Genomic DNA, 17,029 nt, shown 5'->3' with positions numbered 1-17,029 from the left:
TGCAGGGCCACTCTTACCTACAATCACTCACAATGAGGCCGTTTAGACATGCCAGCTCACCTAATTCACTAAGGGAGAATGGGCAGACTCCACACAAGCAGTGGCCCTGGCAGGGAATCTACTTTTTTTCTCATGAACATTGTAATAAAATAACACTTTGAGGACCTGTTGTGCCATCCCCTATCTTTCATATACTGCTTTACACAAACTAGTCAACTTCTACTGCAGCTTCCAGACTCAGATGAAGCATCCCATCCTCAGACCACATTTGACACCCACTCCAATGCTACCCAGTCCCCCATCCAGGCTGAGTGAAATGAGTCTTGTTTGTACTACTTTGCATATCTATTTTTCCACTTTAATGTATAAACTCTCGTTTTCTTTTTTATTATTTTTTATTTCAATAGGTTTTTGGAGAACAGGTGGTCTTTGGCTACATGGATAAGTTATTTAGTGGTGATTTCTGAGCTTCTGGTGCACTTGTAACCCGAGCAGTGTACACTACACCCAGTGTGTAATCTTTTATCCCTTACCCCCCTCCCACCCTTTCCCCTGAGTCTCCAAAGTCCACTCTATCATTCTTATGCTTTTGCATCCTCATAGCTTAGCTACCGCTTATGAATGAGAACATATGATGTTTGGTTTTCCATTCCTCAGTTACATCACTTAGAATAATGATGATCACTTAGAATAATGATCTTCAACTCCTTCCAGGTTGCTGCAAATGCCATTATTTCATTACTTTCTCATGACTCAGTAGTATTTCTTATACATATGTGTGTGTGTGTGCATGTGTGTAGTATTGTGTGTGTGTGTATATATATATATACATGGAATACTACACACACACACACACACACATACATATACACACAGATCTACCATTTGATCTAGAAATCTCACTACTGGGTATCCACCCAGAGGAAAAGAAGTCATGACACAAAAAAGATACTTGCACATGCATGTTTATAGCAGCACAATTTGCAATTGCAAAAATATGGAACCAGCCCAAATGCCCACTAGTGATTGGATAAAGAAAATGTAACATATATACACACACACACACACGTATATATATGTATATATGTATGTATATATGTGTATGTATATATATGCATATGTGTGTGTGTATATGTATGTATATATATTTGTAAGTCAACATATGACTTCTTTTCATCTGGGCAGAAACCCAGTAGTGAGTTTGCTGGATCAAATGGTAGATCTACTGTTAGTTCTTTAAGAAATCTTCACACTATTTTCCATAGAGGTTGTCCTAGTTTACATTCCTACCAGCAGTGTAAAAGTATTCCCTTTTCACTACATCCATGCCAACATCTATCATTTTTTGAGTTTTTTTATTATGGCCATTCTTGTAGGAGTAAGACAGTATCGCACTGTGGCTTTAATTTGCATTTCCCTGATAGTGACGTTGAGCACTTTCTTTTCATGTTTGTTGACCACTTGTGTATCTTCTTCTGAGAACTGTCTGTTCATGTCCTTAGCCTACTTTTTGATGTGATTTTTTTTTTCTTGCTGATTTGAGTTCCTTGCAGATTCTGGATATTAGTCCTTTCTCAGAAGTATAGATTGTGAACATTTTCTCCCACTCTGTGGGTTGTCTGTTTACTCTGCTGATTATTTCTTTTGCTGTGCAGAAGCTTTTTAGTTTAATTAATTCCCATCTATTCATCTTTGTTTTTGTTGCATTTGCTTTTGGGTTTCTGGTCATGAAGTCTTTGCCTAAGCCAGTGTCTAGAAGAGTTTTCTAATGTTATCTTCTAGAATTTTTACGACTTCATGTCTTAGATTTAAATCTTGATTTTTGTAAAAGTTGAGAGATGAGGTTCATCCTTTTCTATGTGATTTGCCAGTTGTCCCGGCACCATTTGTTGAATGGGTGTCCTTTTCCTACTTCATGTTTTTGTTTGCTTTGTGGAAGATCTGTTTGTATATTTGGCTTTATTTCTGGGTTCTCTATTCTGTTCCACTGCCTATGTGCCTATTTTTATACCAGTGCCATGCTTTTTTGGTGACTATAGCCTTGTATTATGTTTGGAGTCAGGTAATGTGATGCCTCCAGATTTGTTATTTTTGCTTAGTCTTGTCTGGCTATGCAAACTCTTTGAGGACAAGGAGTTATGTCTTCTCCACCCCTGAATTTCAGGCAGCTAGCCTGGACTAGGCTCACAAAAACTATTTGTTGAATGAGTAAATAAAAGTGGTGGAACCAGGACATAGATCTAAAACTTCTCACTCTAAATCCAGTGCTTTTCTCATTATATCACAGCTAATGAGTGATATAATGAGAGTGTCACATTGTGGTAGAAGGACTAAATACTTCATGCCATCAGATGATAGATTTCTTATTCCTAATCTGGTACTGTGAAAAAATAATTGGTGAAATAGTAACAAAAGTCAACATGGATGTTAAGAGACTGTACTATTAAGCCTACAGTGCCTCATTCTCAAAATGCTTAACTACTACATTAAGTGAAAAATAGTTAAAAGTGTTAGTCCTAAAGTTAGCAAGAAGACATAGTGTATTTTTATTGGATTACAAATATACATGAAAATACTCCAAGAGATACATATTTTATGTAAAAACATTCATATCACATCCATCAGTAAGTGTCCTTAATTCTTAATTATCTGTGTCCAATTGAAAAATTTTGTATTTTCTTGTGGCTCTTTCTCTCCCTTGCTATCTATGAGGGGACTTGGAAAATAAAAGTATAGAACGCAAATCTATCAATGTGGTTGCTAATAATGTTCTTTCAAGTCTCCACTGAGAAAGTAAGTTGAAAACTGGTAACAATGTACTTACATAAATGTCTCTTGAATTATCTTTCTTGTCTCAGATTCTATTAGGAATAATTATTTGTGTAGCAATTTTAAGTAGGTACAATCCAAACCATGCAGATCTTTTTTTTTTTTTTAAAGGTAGAGTCTCACTCTGTGGCCCAGCTTAGAGTGCAGTGGCGCGATGGCTCACTGCAAGCTCTGCCTCTCAGGTTCAGACGATACTTTGGCCTCCTATAAGTAACAACACATGCCTCTCCTACTCTTCTGAGTAGCTGAAATTACAGATGTGCACCACCATGCCTGGCTAATTTTTGTATTTTTACTAGAGATGGGGTTTTACCATGCAGATCTTATAAAGCAGTGGTCCTCAACCTTTTTGACACCAGGGACTGGTTTCATAGAAGACAATTTTTCCACAGACTGGTGGCAGGGGATGGTTTCAGGATGACTCAATGATTCAAGCACATTTATTGTGCACTTTATTTCTATTATTATTATTACTCACCATATTATTATTATATACTCACCATAATGTAGAATCAGTGGGAACCCTGAGCTTGTTTTCCTGAAACTAGATGATCCCATCTGGGGATGATGGGAGACAGTGACAGATCATTAGACATTTGATTCTCTTGAGGAACACACAATGTAGATCTCCTGCATGCACAGGTTCACAATAGGGTTTGCGCTCCTATGAGAATCTAATGCCATGGCTGATCTGACAGGAGTCGGAGCTCAGGCAGTCATGCTTGCTCACATGCCCACCACTGCTGTGCGGCCTGGTTCATAACAGGCCATGGACAGGTACCCAGGGACCCCTGTAGTAAAAGACTCTAACCAAGAGCTTCTTCTCTCCCGAAAAGAAACAGTATATGTCAAGAAAGCTGCAGTAATATATTTATTGCAAAGGAACTAGACATTACATTAACCTGATGAGATGTAACAATGCATGAAGCATAACTGGTGCAACATTTTTAAAAAATCACAAATGAAAAAGAAAATTCATTTTCAAAAGAAAATATTGTATCCAAGTCAGCTTAATCTCTGAACACTGTAATATAACTCTTAATGTTGATTATAAACATCCAGGATAAAGATTACTTTAAACTGAATAACAGAAAGAAAAGGTTTCTTTCCAAACTTTCCCAACAGATTCCTTGGCTACCATCTGTGCATCACACCCATAAAGTAATTTTCCATCTACAGACAGTAAAAAGAAAAAAATCCCTCCTACAAATAGAGAAATTCTCAAGGAAACCAAGCAACAAATCAATTAGTAGCCCCCAATTGAATGGGGTAGACAGAATCAGCATTTCTAGAACTTAGAAGTTACATTAACTTTACTAATAAGATTTTATTGTCTTTTAAGAAACTGTTTGGATTCAAGGGCACACTGAGCTATAACAAGTTATTATATTCACACTGGGTAACAGTGTACAGGGGGTTTCGGATGTTTGTCATCTGTTCATCAAAGCTTTCTGAAACCTCTAGAGCTTTACTACTCTACTCTATAATAAATTTTCACTGTGTATAACAAACTCCCTTTGAAGAAAATTACCCCAGATAATCCATCTGTGAAAATACAAGTACTGCAAAAGCAGTGACGATAAATACTTTTGGAAAGGCAAAATGCTGCATCAACTTTCAGAGGCACTATCCTAAAATCATCTCTGAAAAAGAGAATTGCAAATGTACTTTGAAAATTACTTTCCTTGCCTATACCCAGCATGCGTGAATGTCCTCTAATAAGCTATTTGTAGACTGAGGAAGTGAAGAGTTGAAATGCAGAACTGCAGGTTTTAGTTGAGCTGGTACCACTGGTACCACTTTTCCCTTCCGATGGATTTCAACAGTTTGTTCCCAAACATTTTACAGTTCTCAAAACTTTTCACATAAAAGGGGAAGATCATTAAAGCTTATTAGAGTCTTGTCAATTGGTCAAAAGAAAAAATGTATTTCAACATAGCTTGTCATCTTTGGAAAAAAAACAATCATAATTACATTTCCTTATACTGAATTTAAGGTAGAGAGACCTAAATTATGAGCACTCACAATTTGGTGGGAAAATGGCAAATCCTTGTCATTTGGTGACTGTGGCACCAAATAAAGAGGAATTCATTCACAACTGAATGAGTTATTTAAATTAAAAGGCAGAAAGTTAATCTAGACATTTTAGGTCCTAAATTAAATTTTCAGGTGTGATATTTTAGTTTGAGTAATAATGCTGATCTAGTTCGCTAAAAAATTAGCGACATTCTCCTTTACCTTGAGCTGGGTAGACTCAGCCACAATGTCCTACTTTCTCTTTATGTATGTTTATAGTAATACTTAACTAGACTCACAATGCATGTAGATGCAACATGCTAGTTGGCACAAAGCAGGCAGGGAGAAATGCCCCTACCTTCCCAAAAAACTCATAGGAGCATGACTAGTATTCAGTCACTTTCCTCATATAGACAATGTCAGTAGATATTAAGACAGAAACACATAAAGTCACATAAATGTTTCCACCTTTTCACCATTGAGTGAAACATGCTGTTCTTTGGAGAAAAAAATACATTCATTTTTTTCAAGTATATTGCAATATACAAAGATGCTCTGGCTTTGTTTCACTATAAAGACAAAAAGATTTCACATATGTCCAAGAGAAATTTCGGTTTACCTTTCCTTTGGTGTGGATTTCATGAAGGTCTGACTAAAAAATTAAATACATATCTACTCATTTTATCTGAAAGCATGAACTATGTTCATTTTATATATATATTTATATGTACATAGCAACAACAAAAACCAATCTACATATGTCCAATGGCTTAGGATTGGCACGCTCTGATGAGCACGAGGTCCACCTGCTGTGACTAGGGGCTCAGCACCAGTATTAGGTGGTTCCATCAGCTTCAGCGTCCAGCCTTGGGCCAGTGGCATGCAGGCTCTTCCTCTCTGTAGTATTCTAAGGAGCACTTCCTGCTGAGGCCACGCCTCTTCAATTATGGCTTACTTCCTATCTTGGCTTTGTTGTTAGGGTTGCAGCTTAGGTCTCTCAGCAACAGTTCACAATTGGCTAGAGCATCTGCGGGCAGCAGCTTCCGGATTTGCTCCACTGTCTTTTGATAAGCCATTTTTTCTTGTTCCAGGGTCCGGATTAAAGACTTCATTTTGGTCTCTCTTGTCAAAATATTTTCTAGGTTTGATTCCAAGGCCTGGATTTTAGCATGAGCTACCTGTTTCGGGGGGAAAAAATCCCACAAATCAAAAATTTGATTTGGAATCCAATGTCTTGCTAAAGTCATGATTCATTATAGCAGGAGCCAGTCCTTACCCATATTAACCAATTACTTCGAATTACTTAATAAAATATTATGTGAAACAAATACTCTGAAAACCTACATGAAACGATGATTTATTAGGTTTCACAAAGATGTAACTATGGAACTATCATGATTCATCTCCTCTCACTGAATACACTAATAATTCAATACTAAATCACCCCCTCACCAACAGTAGCAGAACTTATTCTGCACCCACTGGTGTTCCCCTGAGTGAACGGGAGGGATCTGGCCTGGCTGAAGGAGAAACAGGAGATTCCTGACACTATCTTGCAGTGCTAAAAGAGATTTTCCTTCCCTGACTGAAATACGGAGTTCTCTAAACATACACTTGGACTTTCATCAGTTTTTATAGATGTGAGGGGTGGCCGAGTAACTGACGATGACTACACTGAACTGTCAGTGAAAAAGTCTGTAAGTTCAGAAGAATCATTATAAAACAGGTACAAACCCACCTTCCCTAATAAGGGCAAATACTCAATCGCCATTGAAATATCCAACTAAAAATGGACAATATATCAACCATTTATTTTCTTTTGAAAATAGACTATGTTGCCCTCTTTTGAATAGAAAAAAAGATTTAAATTTTCTGTGAGCCAGAGCCAATGTAAGACAAAGTGAAGGAAGTTTAGTGTCCCCATTCTTGGGAAGCAACCACTTTAGAGACCCGTCATTTCTAACCTGTCTCTCCTGACTGGTCTTGACAGGGGACTCACCATATAGAAGCAGAGTTTTAGTGTTTTCCAGTCTGTAGCCAGGTGCAGTGTTGAGGAAATGGAGAGGAGGAGTAAGTGGAACCCAAGCAGCCATTTGGCACTGAATCTCCACTGAAGTCATCTCCCCTGAAGACTTCAGGAGGGTCACCTGCTAGTCTCCCTCCCCTGATCACTCTTAAGCCCCTCCCCTCAGGGCATGGCTACACAGCACACATATACAAGTTGCAAATACAGAATATTACTGTATAATAAATTGCTTATTGCATGTATAAGTGTGTGCTTAGATACAGATATATAGTGTTTTATATTCTCAAATAATAATTGTGAACTCCCTGATGGCAGGAATGATGTATTAATATTACATGTAACATTTACGTGTAATTCAATTTACCTAGACATGTCTCCCTCTTTTTCAATTTCCATTTTAGTCTAGACAACTCTCATCATCCACAATAGATTTTCACAAGTGACTGCTAGCAGGCCTCCTTACCTTCTCTCCCATCTCAATCTGTCCTCATCAAGGTTCCCAGATTGATCTTTCTACAGCACGGCCCCAAAACTTTGAGAGATTTCCCTCTTGACAGGATTAAAGTCACGTTCTTTGGTTTGACACTGAAAGTCACTTACAATTTCTGCCTTTATCATATTTACCCTAACTCTCCCCAACATCTATCTGAAATTGACACCAGGCTAACTCTGCTGCTCTGCCATGTCCTCCTTATTGATGCCACCCTCCTACCCAGCCTGACTTAAAGACCTTCCTCACTCATTTCTTCCACCAACCCTCCAGATTCCAGCTCAAGCCCAGGTCCTTCACAACTTCATCAATTTCCTACATTCAATTCTTCCTCCCTTGAACTTAACCAAATATCTATAACATACAACAGGTATTTAAGCAGATTGCACTTTGAACTGCCATTTAGCTATTTTGTGAGGGTGCATTTTTTCCAAGTAATATTAAATTTAACATGTCATTTGTAGCCCCAGAGCACTTGGACAGTCTGATACATGGGCTCTTGGTTAGCAATGGTTCATTCCACACACATATCCCTTCCATTCCTGAGGTAGTTCTGTGCATGCAGGAGGCATTAAAATACTTCTTTGCTCAAATCTTTATTTCTTTACCTGTAATTTTTCTAGGAGGTCCATGTTTTGTCTTTTCAGTTGGCTATTGGCCCTCTCCAGCTTCTCCAAAGGTTCACTATCCTCACAAGCATATGAAGATTCCTGTAGCTCATCCTGTAGCACATGATATTCCACCTCATAGGCATGCAACTGCTTAGAAATATCCATCTCAAAAACCTGCCATGAAAGTATCATGGGTTAGGCTAGCCTTTGGTATGTATAACAAGATACAGCTTGTGTATCTTGGTATGTTTCATGTATGTTTCCAAATACTTATTAATGAAGAACATTAAAGCATAAAAAAGAAAAAAAGTATAACTGTCAATACAAGAATAAATTAGATATAGCTTACACTGTCAACATAAAAACAAATAGCTCTTTCTGTGAAAGAAGAAATTTTTTCTTTAAAAACAGAACAGATAGATTATTTCTATGCAATTGAAACATTCTCGGGAAGTCAAGTCACTAGAATAAATTAATGTCCAAGTGTATTTTGCAGCCAAGATATCCATAATCTAGTAACTGTCTCCCAAAATGTAGTATACTAGATAAACAACATTAGTTATTGAGTAATTATTATGTTAGAGATAATCTCTGCTGATTAGTAAGCAAAATTGCATAGGGTATTACTGTAATAAAGCAACCAAAAGCATTTCTAATTTATTTGCCAATGGAGCAGAAAGATCTTAAAAAATTTTTTCATCCATTTGCTATTCCCTGTAAGCCTCTTAAAGAGTCATTTACATATTGTACTGCACAGAGAATCCTCAAAATTGCATACTGTGACCACTGTCCAGGGCTGTAAGGTTTAATTAGGGCTGCTACTGCTCTCCCATACCACCACTAAATAGGAAGGTCGTTTGCTATGAAGCTAGAGGACAGTTACTCCAAACTTCCTGGGGGAAGGAGAGACTACAGCTGCTATTCAAGCAATGGTCTCTATATTAAACACTGAGAAGAGAAAAGAAAGCACAAAAAATCTGACTTACTCTACTACTTACTACTAGAGAGACTCAAACATTCAAATTTTAATAAGAGAACTTCTAGACTAACTGGTTATCCTCAAATAACCATCATCTTTTCCTTACTTAGTGGGTATGGACACAATGGATTATTACACAACCATTAAAATGATAATATGGATTTATAGTTACTGGAAAAAAATCTAATACTCTATATGTTTTTAATCATAAATCAGGTCCCACAATAGTATATGTAGTATGATTTCATTTATATATAACTTTATACATTTTTATATGTATATATAAGCAAAGAAAAGGTAATAGAAAGTTTCAAAGGTTATCTCTAGATGTTGAGATTTATAGTTACTTTTGTTTCCTTCTTTGTGATTTTCTGCACTATTTGCGTTTTTTTCCAGTGTCCATAAATAAAGTTCATCAAAGTCTCCTTTAATATTAGCATTTCATTCCACAGTAATCAACTCTAATTGTTAGGAAATTCTCCCAATTTCAAGTTCAAATTTACTTGTCTATAAATTCTACCCATTAATCCTAATAGTAATCTGTAAAGCCAGGCAATTTCCTCATTAATTTTAGAAGGGAGGTGATAACTGATTTCAAATCTCTAAAAGCATAATATCTGATTCCAGTCAAGAAAGGTATTTCTGAAAAATTAATAAACAAGTAACTATACAAATAAAAGCTATACTTTTCAGCTTACAGAGCATTGTAACAAACTATTTATAGATATTTGTGATTTAGATTCCATGTAATGGAAATAAAATTTTATATGTATTAATATAATAAGAGTTCATATTACAGTATGAACTACAGGGTACAAAATACTTTAACATATTGGTTATATTTGCTCCTAAAATAATACAAAAGTATAATACAATCTACTTTTGTTATTCCCATTTTGTAGAGGAAGAGGTTGAGACTCAGAGAGGTTGTAACTTGCCCACAGGCACACAGCTAGTAAATGGCTGGACACCAGAACAAGGTTCCAAACTCCCTTTCTCTAAACCCTATCGTCTTTCTGCCATCAAAAGTGCCTTCAGGAAAGTGGTAAACTTTATCAATGCTCATAAAGCTCAACTGTCAAATCTATCAATCTGCTCTTAAGCTTGTCCACTGCATCTGAACAGCAGCAATATATAGCTACCATTCACCTGGTCCCTATGAAGAGTCAAGGACTTGTAGTCTTTGTGTGCAGTGTGTAGATTACTTTCAATTTGCTTCTCAGATCCATTCACTGCCCTCATCCATTCTATTGTACCCTGGCAGGCAGACAATTCCCCACACTTACTTTCTGGCTGGCTTCTGGTTCAGTTTGGCAAACAGAAGATGCCAGCACAAGATGAGAAGAGGCAGGAGAAAAGGGTTGGGTATTTCTTCCCCGATCCTTCTCTGCCTAGTTCAACAAGACCACAACAACCAGCAGAGAACCCTCCTCCACAGTTCCAGCTCTTCCTGGACCTAGTAACACTATTACATCCTCCACTTAGCCCCTCTGCAGCAGAGGTTTGAACATTTTCCCTATGTTACTAGTTCCTGGGCACCTGGACATCTGTGTTGGATTCCCTTAGGCCTACCCACATCTTTATAGATGGTTCCTTCATTTGAATCATTGGAGGGAGAATGTTTCCCGGAGGGACAAAGACTGATACACCAAGTCTCCTCATGTAAGCTTCATAAAACCTCTCAGATCAGTATTATCCCATTCTGGAACTTGTCCAGTGCTGTACCATTCTGGACAACTACGGTTTGGACGATTAGGCTGATGTGTGCAAGCCAAACAACCAATTAAAGAGCTAGAAGTAGATGCAAACCCAATACCTTCTAATTCCAAAGCCTGTACTCTTGCCACATGTTCTCTTCATGTATTTTACAAAATAATTAAGAAGATAACAAAGGCAAGACGATCTGATTTTACTCTCAGGCCTTCCTGATTCTGTCAGTTCTATCTTCAGTTTTAGCATTGGTTTAAATGGAAAGGATTCCTGAAAAACTCATTACGTAGCACTAAACCATATTTTCTGTGCATAGCCAGATAGACAATGTCACAATGCAGAAATTTCACAACAGTCCCCTTTCTAAATAAAATGTATCTGATGAAAATACCTGTCAAGCAAAGCTACATTTTTATGCTAAAGCATTTAATATATATTCAGTAGAGAAAACTGCTGTATAACACTATTAGCATTTAAATCATACCTGGGTAATAATTTTTTCCATTTCAGAGGTATTCATATCAGGTAGCGTGCTTTTAAGAAACTCAACAATATTTTCAAAGCTCTCGCATTCCATTATAAGTGTCTCTTGGCTGCTCAGTAGGCTGAGTGCAACCTTAAATATAACTTCAGTTCCCTGAAGAAAAATAATATCTAAAAGAAGAAATACAATTTTCATGATCAAAATTATGCATCCACTCTTGTAAAAGCATGCTATTTCTGCTAAAGGTTTTATTTACTTGTTTTATGTGTTTTGGAAAAGAAAACTGGTCAAAAGCACCTAGCATTTTTTAAAAAGTAAAATAACTAAACATATAAGCAGATGTTTTAATATTCCTCTTAAGAATCTCAGATAAAGCCAGGGTAAAAAAGGACAAAGTGTATATCTCTGTCCATGAACTATTTGTAATTTTTAATGCCAAATTTAATGGAGACTAGGTAAACCTCAAGGACAGTTATTCAACTGATAGACTTTTCTTCACAACAGGAATACAAAAACAAATTAACATAACCAATGAGTACTATTCAAACTCTCATTATCATAACAAAAAGTAAATGAACCAGCTATGTAATTAAATCTATGTCACACCAGGAAATTTAAAAAAAAAAAAAAACACCTTAAAAGAAAAATTAAAACAAATGACAAACATACAACCTCAATCAGGAGAGAAATATAAGAGCTACCCTAACTCTAAGCCCTGCTTCCCTACAAATACAAACAGGCAATAATTTTGAAAAGTATCAAGTACTAGGCCGGGCGTGTTGGCTCACATCTGTAATCCCAACACTTTGGAAGGCTGAGGCGGGTGGATGGCTTGAGGCTAGCAGTTCGAGACCTGCCTGGTCAACACGGTGAAATCCTGTCTCTACGAAAAATACAATAATTAGCTGAGTGTGGTGGCACATGCCTGTAGTCTTAGCTACTTGGGAGGCTGAGGCAGGAGAATCGGTTGGACCCAGGAGGCAGAGGTTGCAGTGAACTGATATTGTGCCCTGCACTCCAGCCTGGGCAATAGGGCAAGACTCAGTCTCAGAAAAATAAAAAAAGAAAGAAAGAAAAGTATCAAGTACTTAGTACTTTTGTATGAAAGTTTCTCTCAATCTATGTCATTCTTTAATGAATAATATACAACAGAGAGTCTTTAATGAAGATGGAACCATAGAATCATTCTTTCAAACATAGTTCTTCTTGCTCATGCATCTTTCCATTTCCTGCCAGCTCTATTCTTTTATAAATTCAAAGAAGAGAGCTGAACAGCTGTTGTATAGCCAACAGCATCATTTGTATTCTCATAACAAAAAACTGATACTGATGACATTTGTTTCTTGAACTCTTGACATCGAGCTTCCAAGGTTAAGTCAAAGAGAGGTGCCCTGAAACATCATTTCGATATGATAGATTATTCTCTGGGAAGAAAAACATATATAAACAAAAGAATTTACAGAAGACCCATTAATAGGAACCCAAGCTCCAGAGAAAATGTCACTGTAGAAAAGCAGTAGTGTATATTCGATAAACAAGAGAAATCTGATGATTCAGCGCATTTTAACTTTACTCTTTTGTTGCATTTTATAAATTGTAGTAACATTAATGTAGTGTTTAACTTTTAAACCACCACAGTCCTCAGTAAGAAATATATCATACGTTGTAATCTGGTATATATACATATTGCACATATATCCTCAAAACAAATTTCTCCAAACAATGTATTTCCTTACTTTTTGTAATATTCCCTAATATCTTCACTGTAAGCTGTTTCATTTTTTCAAACACTGACAATGACCTACAACTGCACCAATACAATTTGACAAACAGCTCCAATTTAACAGAAGTGCAGCTGTGAGTGAATACTGTCTGCTTTGCCCATGTCTGCTAAATAGATGATCAGAACATAAAAATTAAGGGAGTCCTTTTTTAAGGCAACTGAGATCCTACACATCATTAGAACAAACCTCTGATGAAGAGTTGGTTGTTGTTGTTGTTTTAATTTTTGCTTTTCACATAACAGACTTAGACAAGTATAAAGACTTGTGAATAGATATAAGGGCTCCAAAGGGGACATAAACCATGTTATACTCTCTTTTTATTCCCAATGCCAAACACTGTGATTAGAACAAGGCAGTTACTCAGTAACTTGCCCTGGGCTCTACTGACTGTACTTAGTGTTTTCCCTGAGCCACCAGTCTTACAGACTGTCCCACCATAACTGCATTGGCATGAAAGAAGAGTCACATGAGCAATGAAACAGGAAGTAAAGTTATTCTGTTAACAACAAAAAGTCAGATTAAGAAATGCCATTAGAAACAACATTGATACAAGTTAAGAACATGTTTCTCTGTGTTCTGAATGCAAGATGAGGAAGACAATGGGGGGTAGAAAGATGTATATAAAAATCTGGAAAATTATACAGAGTCTGTCCCTAGTCCAGATTTTAGGAGTATACGCTCTGATTTTTAGGCACAAATGAAAATAAGAGCTCCATTACAGCTTACTCAAATACAAGAGCCCAATTCCTCTTTCCCTTTTAATTTCAATTTTATGTAAGACAAATATGGTTTTAAGTTACTGTCAGAATAGAGCCAGGCACATTTATTAAATTCCATTAGCAATTTGCTATCCTGTGTAACACGTGATAAAACAATAGGGGCATTATATGGCTAGAAGTAGAAGTATAGTCCTTGGAATAAATAATACTGTTTCATTCAATTACAGGCATCTCTTACCAAAAACTCTGGCTACAAATCCTAATGAAAATTGGGAGGCAAACAATGTGAGGAACCAGGGGGCAGCATAAAGACTGGGGCTGATTTCATTTTCTTCAAGGTGATTGTAGAGATCTCTGTGATAGTCATGAAGGAGCCTGGACAGCTGGTACATTTGAATCTAAAGTTAATTTGGAGAAGAAAAAATAAAATATTATGCATGTATCTGCATGTGCATCAAATACACTGATTTTAATTTTATTCTAATATTTAACAACAAATTCACATATATAAGTATAAGCAGTATTACTTCATTTTTGTGATTTTAAAGTTGATACTAAAATCCAAGTTCACTTAACTGAAGCCATAAAGCAAGTTACTGAGAGTCTATCTAAGAAGACTGAGCAAGTTTCTCTATCATGTGTGTTTGAGTACCACATATATATATATAGAAATGGAATTTTTTCTTCTGTAGGGAGGCATTGCTTTTGGAATTTAATGAGAACTGCCCTGGCTCACGAACCTCACAGAAGATCCCTCCTAATTTCAGACGAATTCCAGAAAAGCCTCCATTCTAAAGAATCTACCACGTTCAGTGCAGAAGCTTATTTCTATTTACTGTGACCAGCATGTGATTAATGAAAGAGTTCTGGCCCTCCAGACAATCTGCACTGCTAGGATAGAATTAAAGCTTAGAATGTTACAGGGCCAGAAGCTTGAGATTTATTTCTAATATTCAAGTTATTCCAGCAGCATATTTTTCATGACAAATGGGATTAAGGCAAAAAAGTGCAGTTGTTTCTGAATGTTTCTAGAACTAAAAGAAAAAATTATTTCATTTGGCTACTGAGTTGGTTACGGGTATTTCAGAAAACATCATAAAGACAGCACACAGAAACTTTTAAACTCATATCTGTGATATTAAAGATAAAAGCAGGAGTAAGTAACGAAGAAATTCGGGAATTGTGTTTTAATTTAAATTTTTATCCACACAGTTAACAGATAAGTGGTGGTTCCCTGATCAGTTATATTGGCCTGACATTTTGGTGTAAAAATGTATAAAATGTTTTATTACATCTAGCAGAACTTCTTTCACTAAAAGAAATTATTAAAACATCATTCTTAAATAGCTCTATGACAATACATAAAAATAACCAATTATGTTGTGAATTCAACAATTATTTCTAGAGTACAGAACTAAAAATCAATGGACTCCTTTGGGAAAAAATCAAAAACTATGCATAAATACAAAAAATGGTTCAATCCTTCTCTACAACAAATATCTTTGGAAACTCAGTTTCCACACAAACTGTAAATAAAAGGGAATTAAAGAGCCACAGGCAGTCATAGCTATAAAATAAGAAGCTTAGGTGGAGTCAAACAGAAAGTCTTTTTTTAAATGAGATTATCTCAAAAAGTCATGTTGAAAAAAAAAATCATACATTTCCTTTAGACCATTTGCATCATAGAAACCAGAAATTTTGAGCACCTATCAACAAAAGAATTAGTATTTTGGTAAGCACAAAAATCAAAAAAGTCTAATTAGCAGCATAAAAAGAAAGCACATCATCAAAAGCTCACTGTTCTCATTCACTTGTGATTATAAAAGAAGCAATACTTCAACATTTAATTTTTTTAAGAGAATCTTATTTCCCACCTACCCCGTCGTACATTCTCAACTAGGGGTCAAGAGAGTTTCTTCCATCGAGGGATATTTGGGCAAATAAGAACACGATTCAGGCTTCCTTCAAAGAAAGCTTTAATGACAAAATTCTATTTGCTAAGAACAAATAATTCTTCAGTTCCACCTTACAGATACCAAGGCAAACCTTCAGATTAAAGAGGTGAACTGGAGAAGGAAAGATGCAGAGAGAGAGATAAGGCTAGGAGAGAGATGATGAAAAAAAGTGGAGACCAAAATCTTCAGAGGAAAAGATACAATGCCTTTATGCTTAACACGGAAAGCAGCAGAAACTAACGTGATGAGATACAGGTATTTAAAGTTGAAAAAGACCTCAACCCCCACATTTTACAGATAAAGTAACTGAAGCAAGATTTTGCACATTTTACAGATAAGGTAACTGAAGCCTGGAGCACCCAAGTCACCAAGAGAGAAGCAAGAAATCAGAAATCCTGTGGAGTGAATTCAAACCCACTGCAAGAGGCATTCAAGCACATTTCTAAACATCCTATTGGCTAGACCCAAAACAGTACCTCCTGCTCTAGTAAGTGAGAAAGTGTGATATTCCACTTTAAAATGCAAAAGGATCTATTCTCCCAGAATAAGGTCCCCAATACTGTGACCTACAGCAATGCTGCCACCAAAGATTTTTAAATGTCTGCATTTTCAAAATTATAGACATAAAATATTTCTTGGTACTTATAGAGCATATTAAATGAATGTATAAATCCAATTTACATGAATTTTTGTGATGTGAAATTGATGAAGAATTTGTAAATTGAAATATCATTGTATTTTTAAACTGATAGCTATATCTTTTTATCTGTGGATCCAGATCAAACACTACTCACAGGTACTTCCCTGTATCTTTGAAATTCTAATAATAGCTACCAAACTGTTGTTTCTGAAAATCAGAATTATTGAATTCCTTACAAGAGCATCTGATTCCTATCTGATATTAAGATACAGTGGCCAGGCATGGTGGCTCACGCCTATAATCCCAGCACTTTGGGAGGCCAAGGCGGGTGGATCATTTGAGGTCCAGAAATTCGAGACCAGCCTGCCCAACACGGTGAAACTCCATCTCTACTAAAAATACCAAAAAGTTAGCAGGGTATGGTGGCACATGCCTGTAATCCCAGCTACTCGGGAGGCTGAGGCAGGAGAATCGCTTGAACCCGGGAGGCGGAGATAGCAGTGAGCCGAGATTGCACCACTGCATTCCAGCCTGGGTGACAGAGTAAGAGTTCATCTCAAAAAAAAAAAAAAAGATAAAAGATACGAGTAAACTGTTTAGGAATAAAAAATAAAACTTTCCACAGTTGTTATTTGATTTGTTAAACCTATGAATAGTCATCAATGAGGAATCAAATCATATGAACTCACACCAGAAAACCTAATGTTGATAGCAAAGCCCTATCTCCCCAGCCAAAATTTTACCTTGGGAAAGGAAGAAAAATGGAATACTTCATCTGCATTCACT

At 36.5% G+C, this 17,029-nt stretch overlaps 1 protein-coding gene across 1 annotated transcript in view; it reads right to left on the bottom strand.

The window, feature by feature from the left end:
- Positions 1-3,682: 3,682 nt before the first annotated feature.
- Positions 3,683-17,029, bottom strand: part of TBC1D4 (TBC1 domain family member 4) — a 211,593-nt gene continuing 198,246 nt past the window's right edge. Inside the window, 4 exon segments of the mRNA XM_017868339.1 lie at positions 3,683-6,023; positions 7,970-8,146; positions 11,146-11,315; positions 13,887-14,046. Of these exon segments, the coding sequence (XP_017723828.1) occupies positions 5,790-6,023; positions 7,970-8,146; positions 11,146-11,315; positions 13,887-14,046 (741 nt within the window). The 3' untranslated portion in view covers positions 3,683-5,789.

This window comes from Rhinopithecus bieti, unplaced genomic scaffold (assembly GCF_001698545.2).
Source record: "Rhinopithecus bieti isolate Rb0 unplaced genomic scaffold, ASM169854v2 scaffold_3912, whole genome shotgun sequence".
NCBI classification, from domain to species: domain Eukaryota; kingdom Metazoa; phylum Chordata; class Mammalia; order Primates; family Cercopithecidae; genus Rhinopithecus; species Rhinopithecus bieti.
The sequence above is the reverse complement of the archived record's forward strand: the minus strand, read 5'-3'. Positions and strand labels throughout refer to the sequence as shown.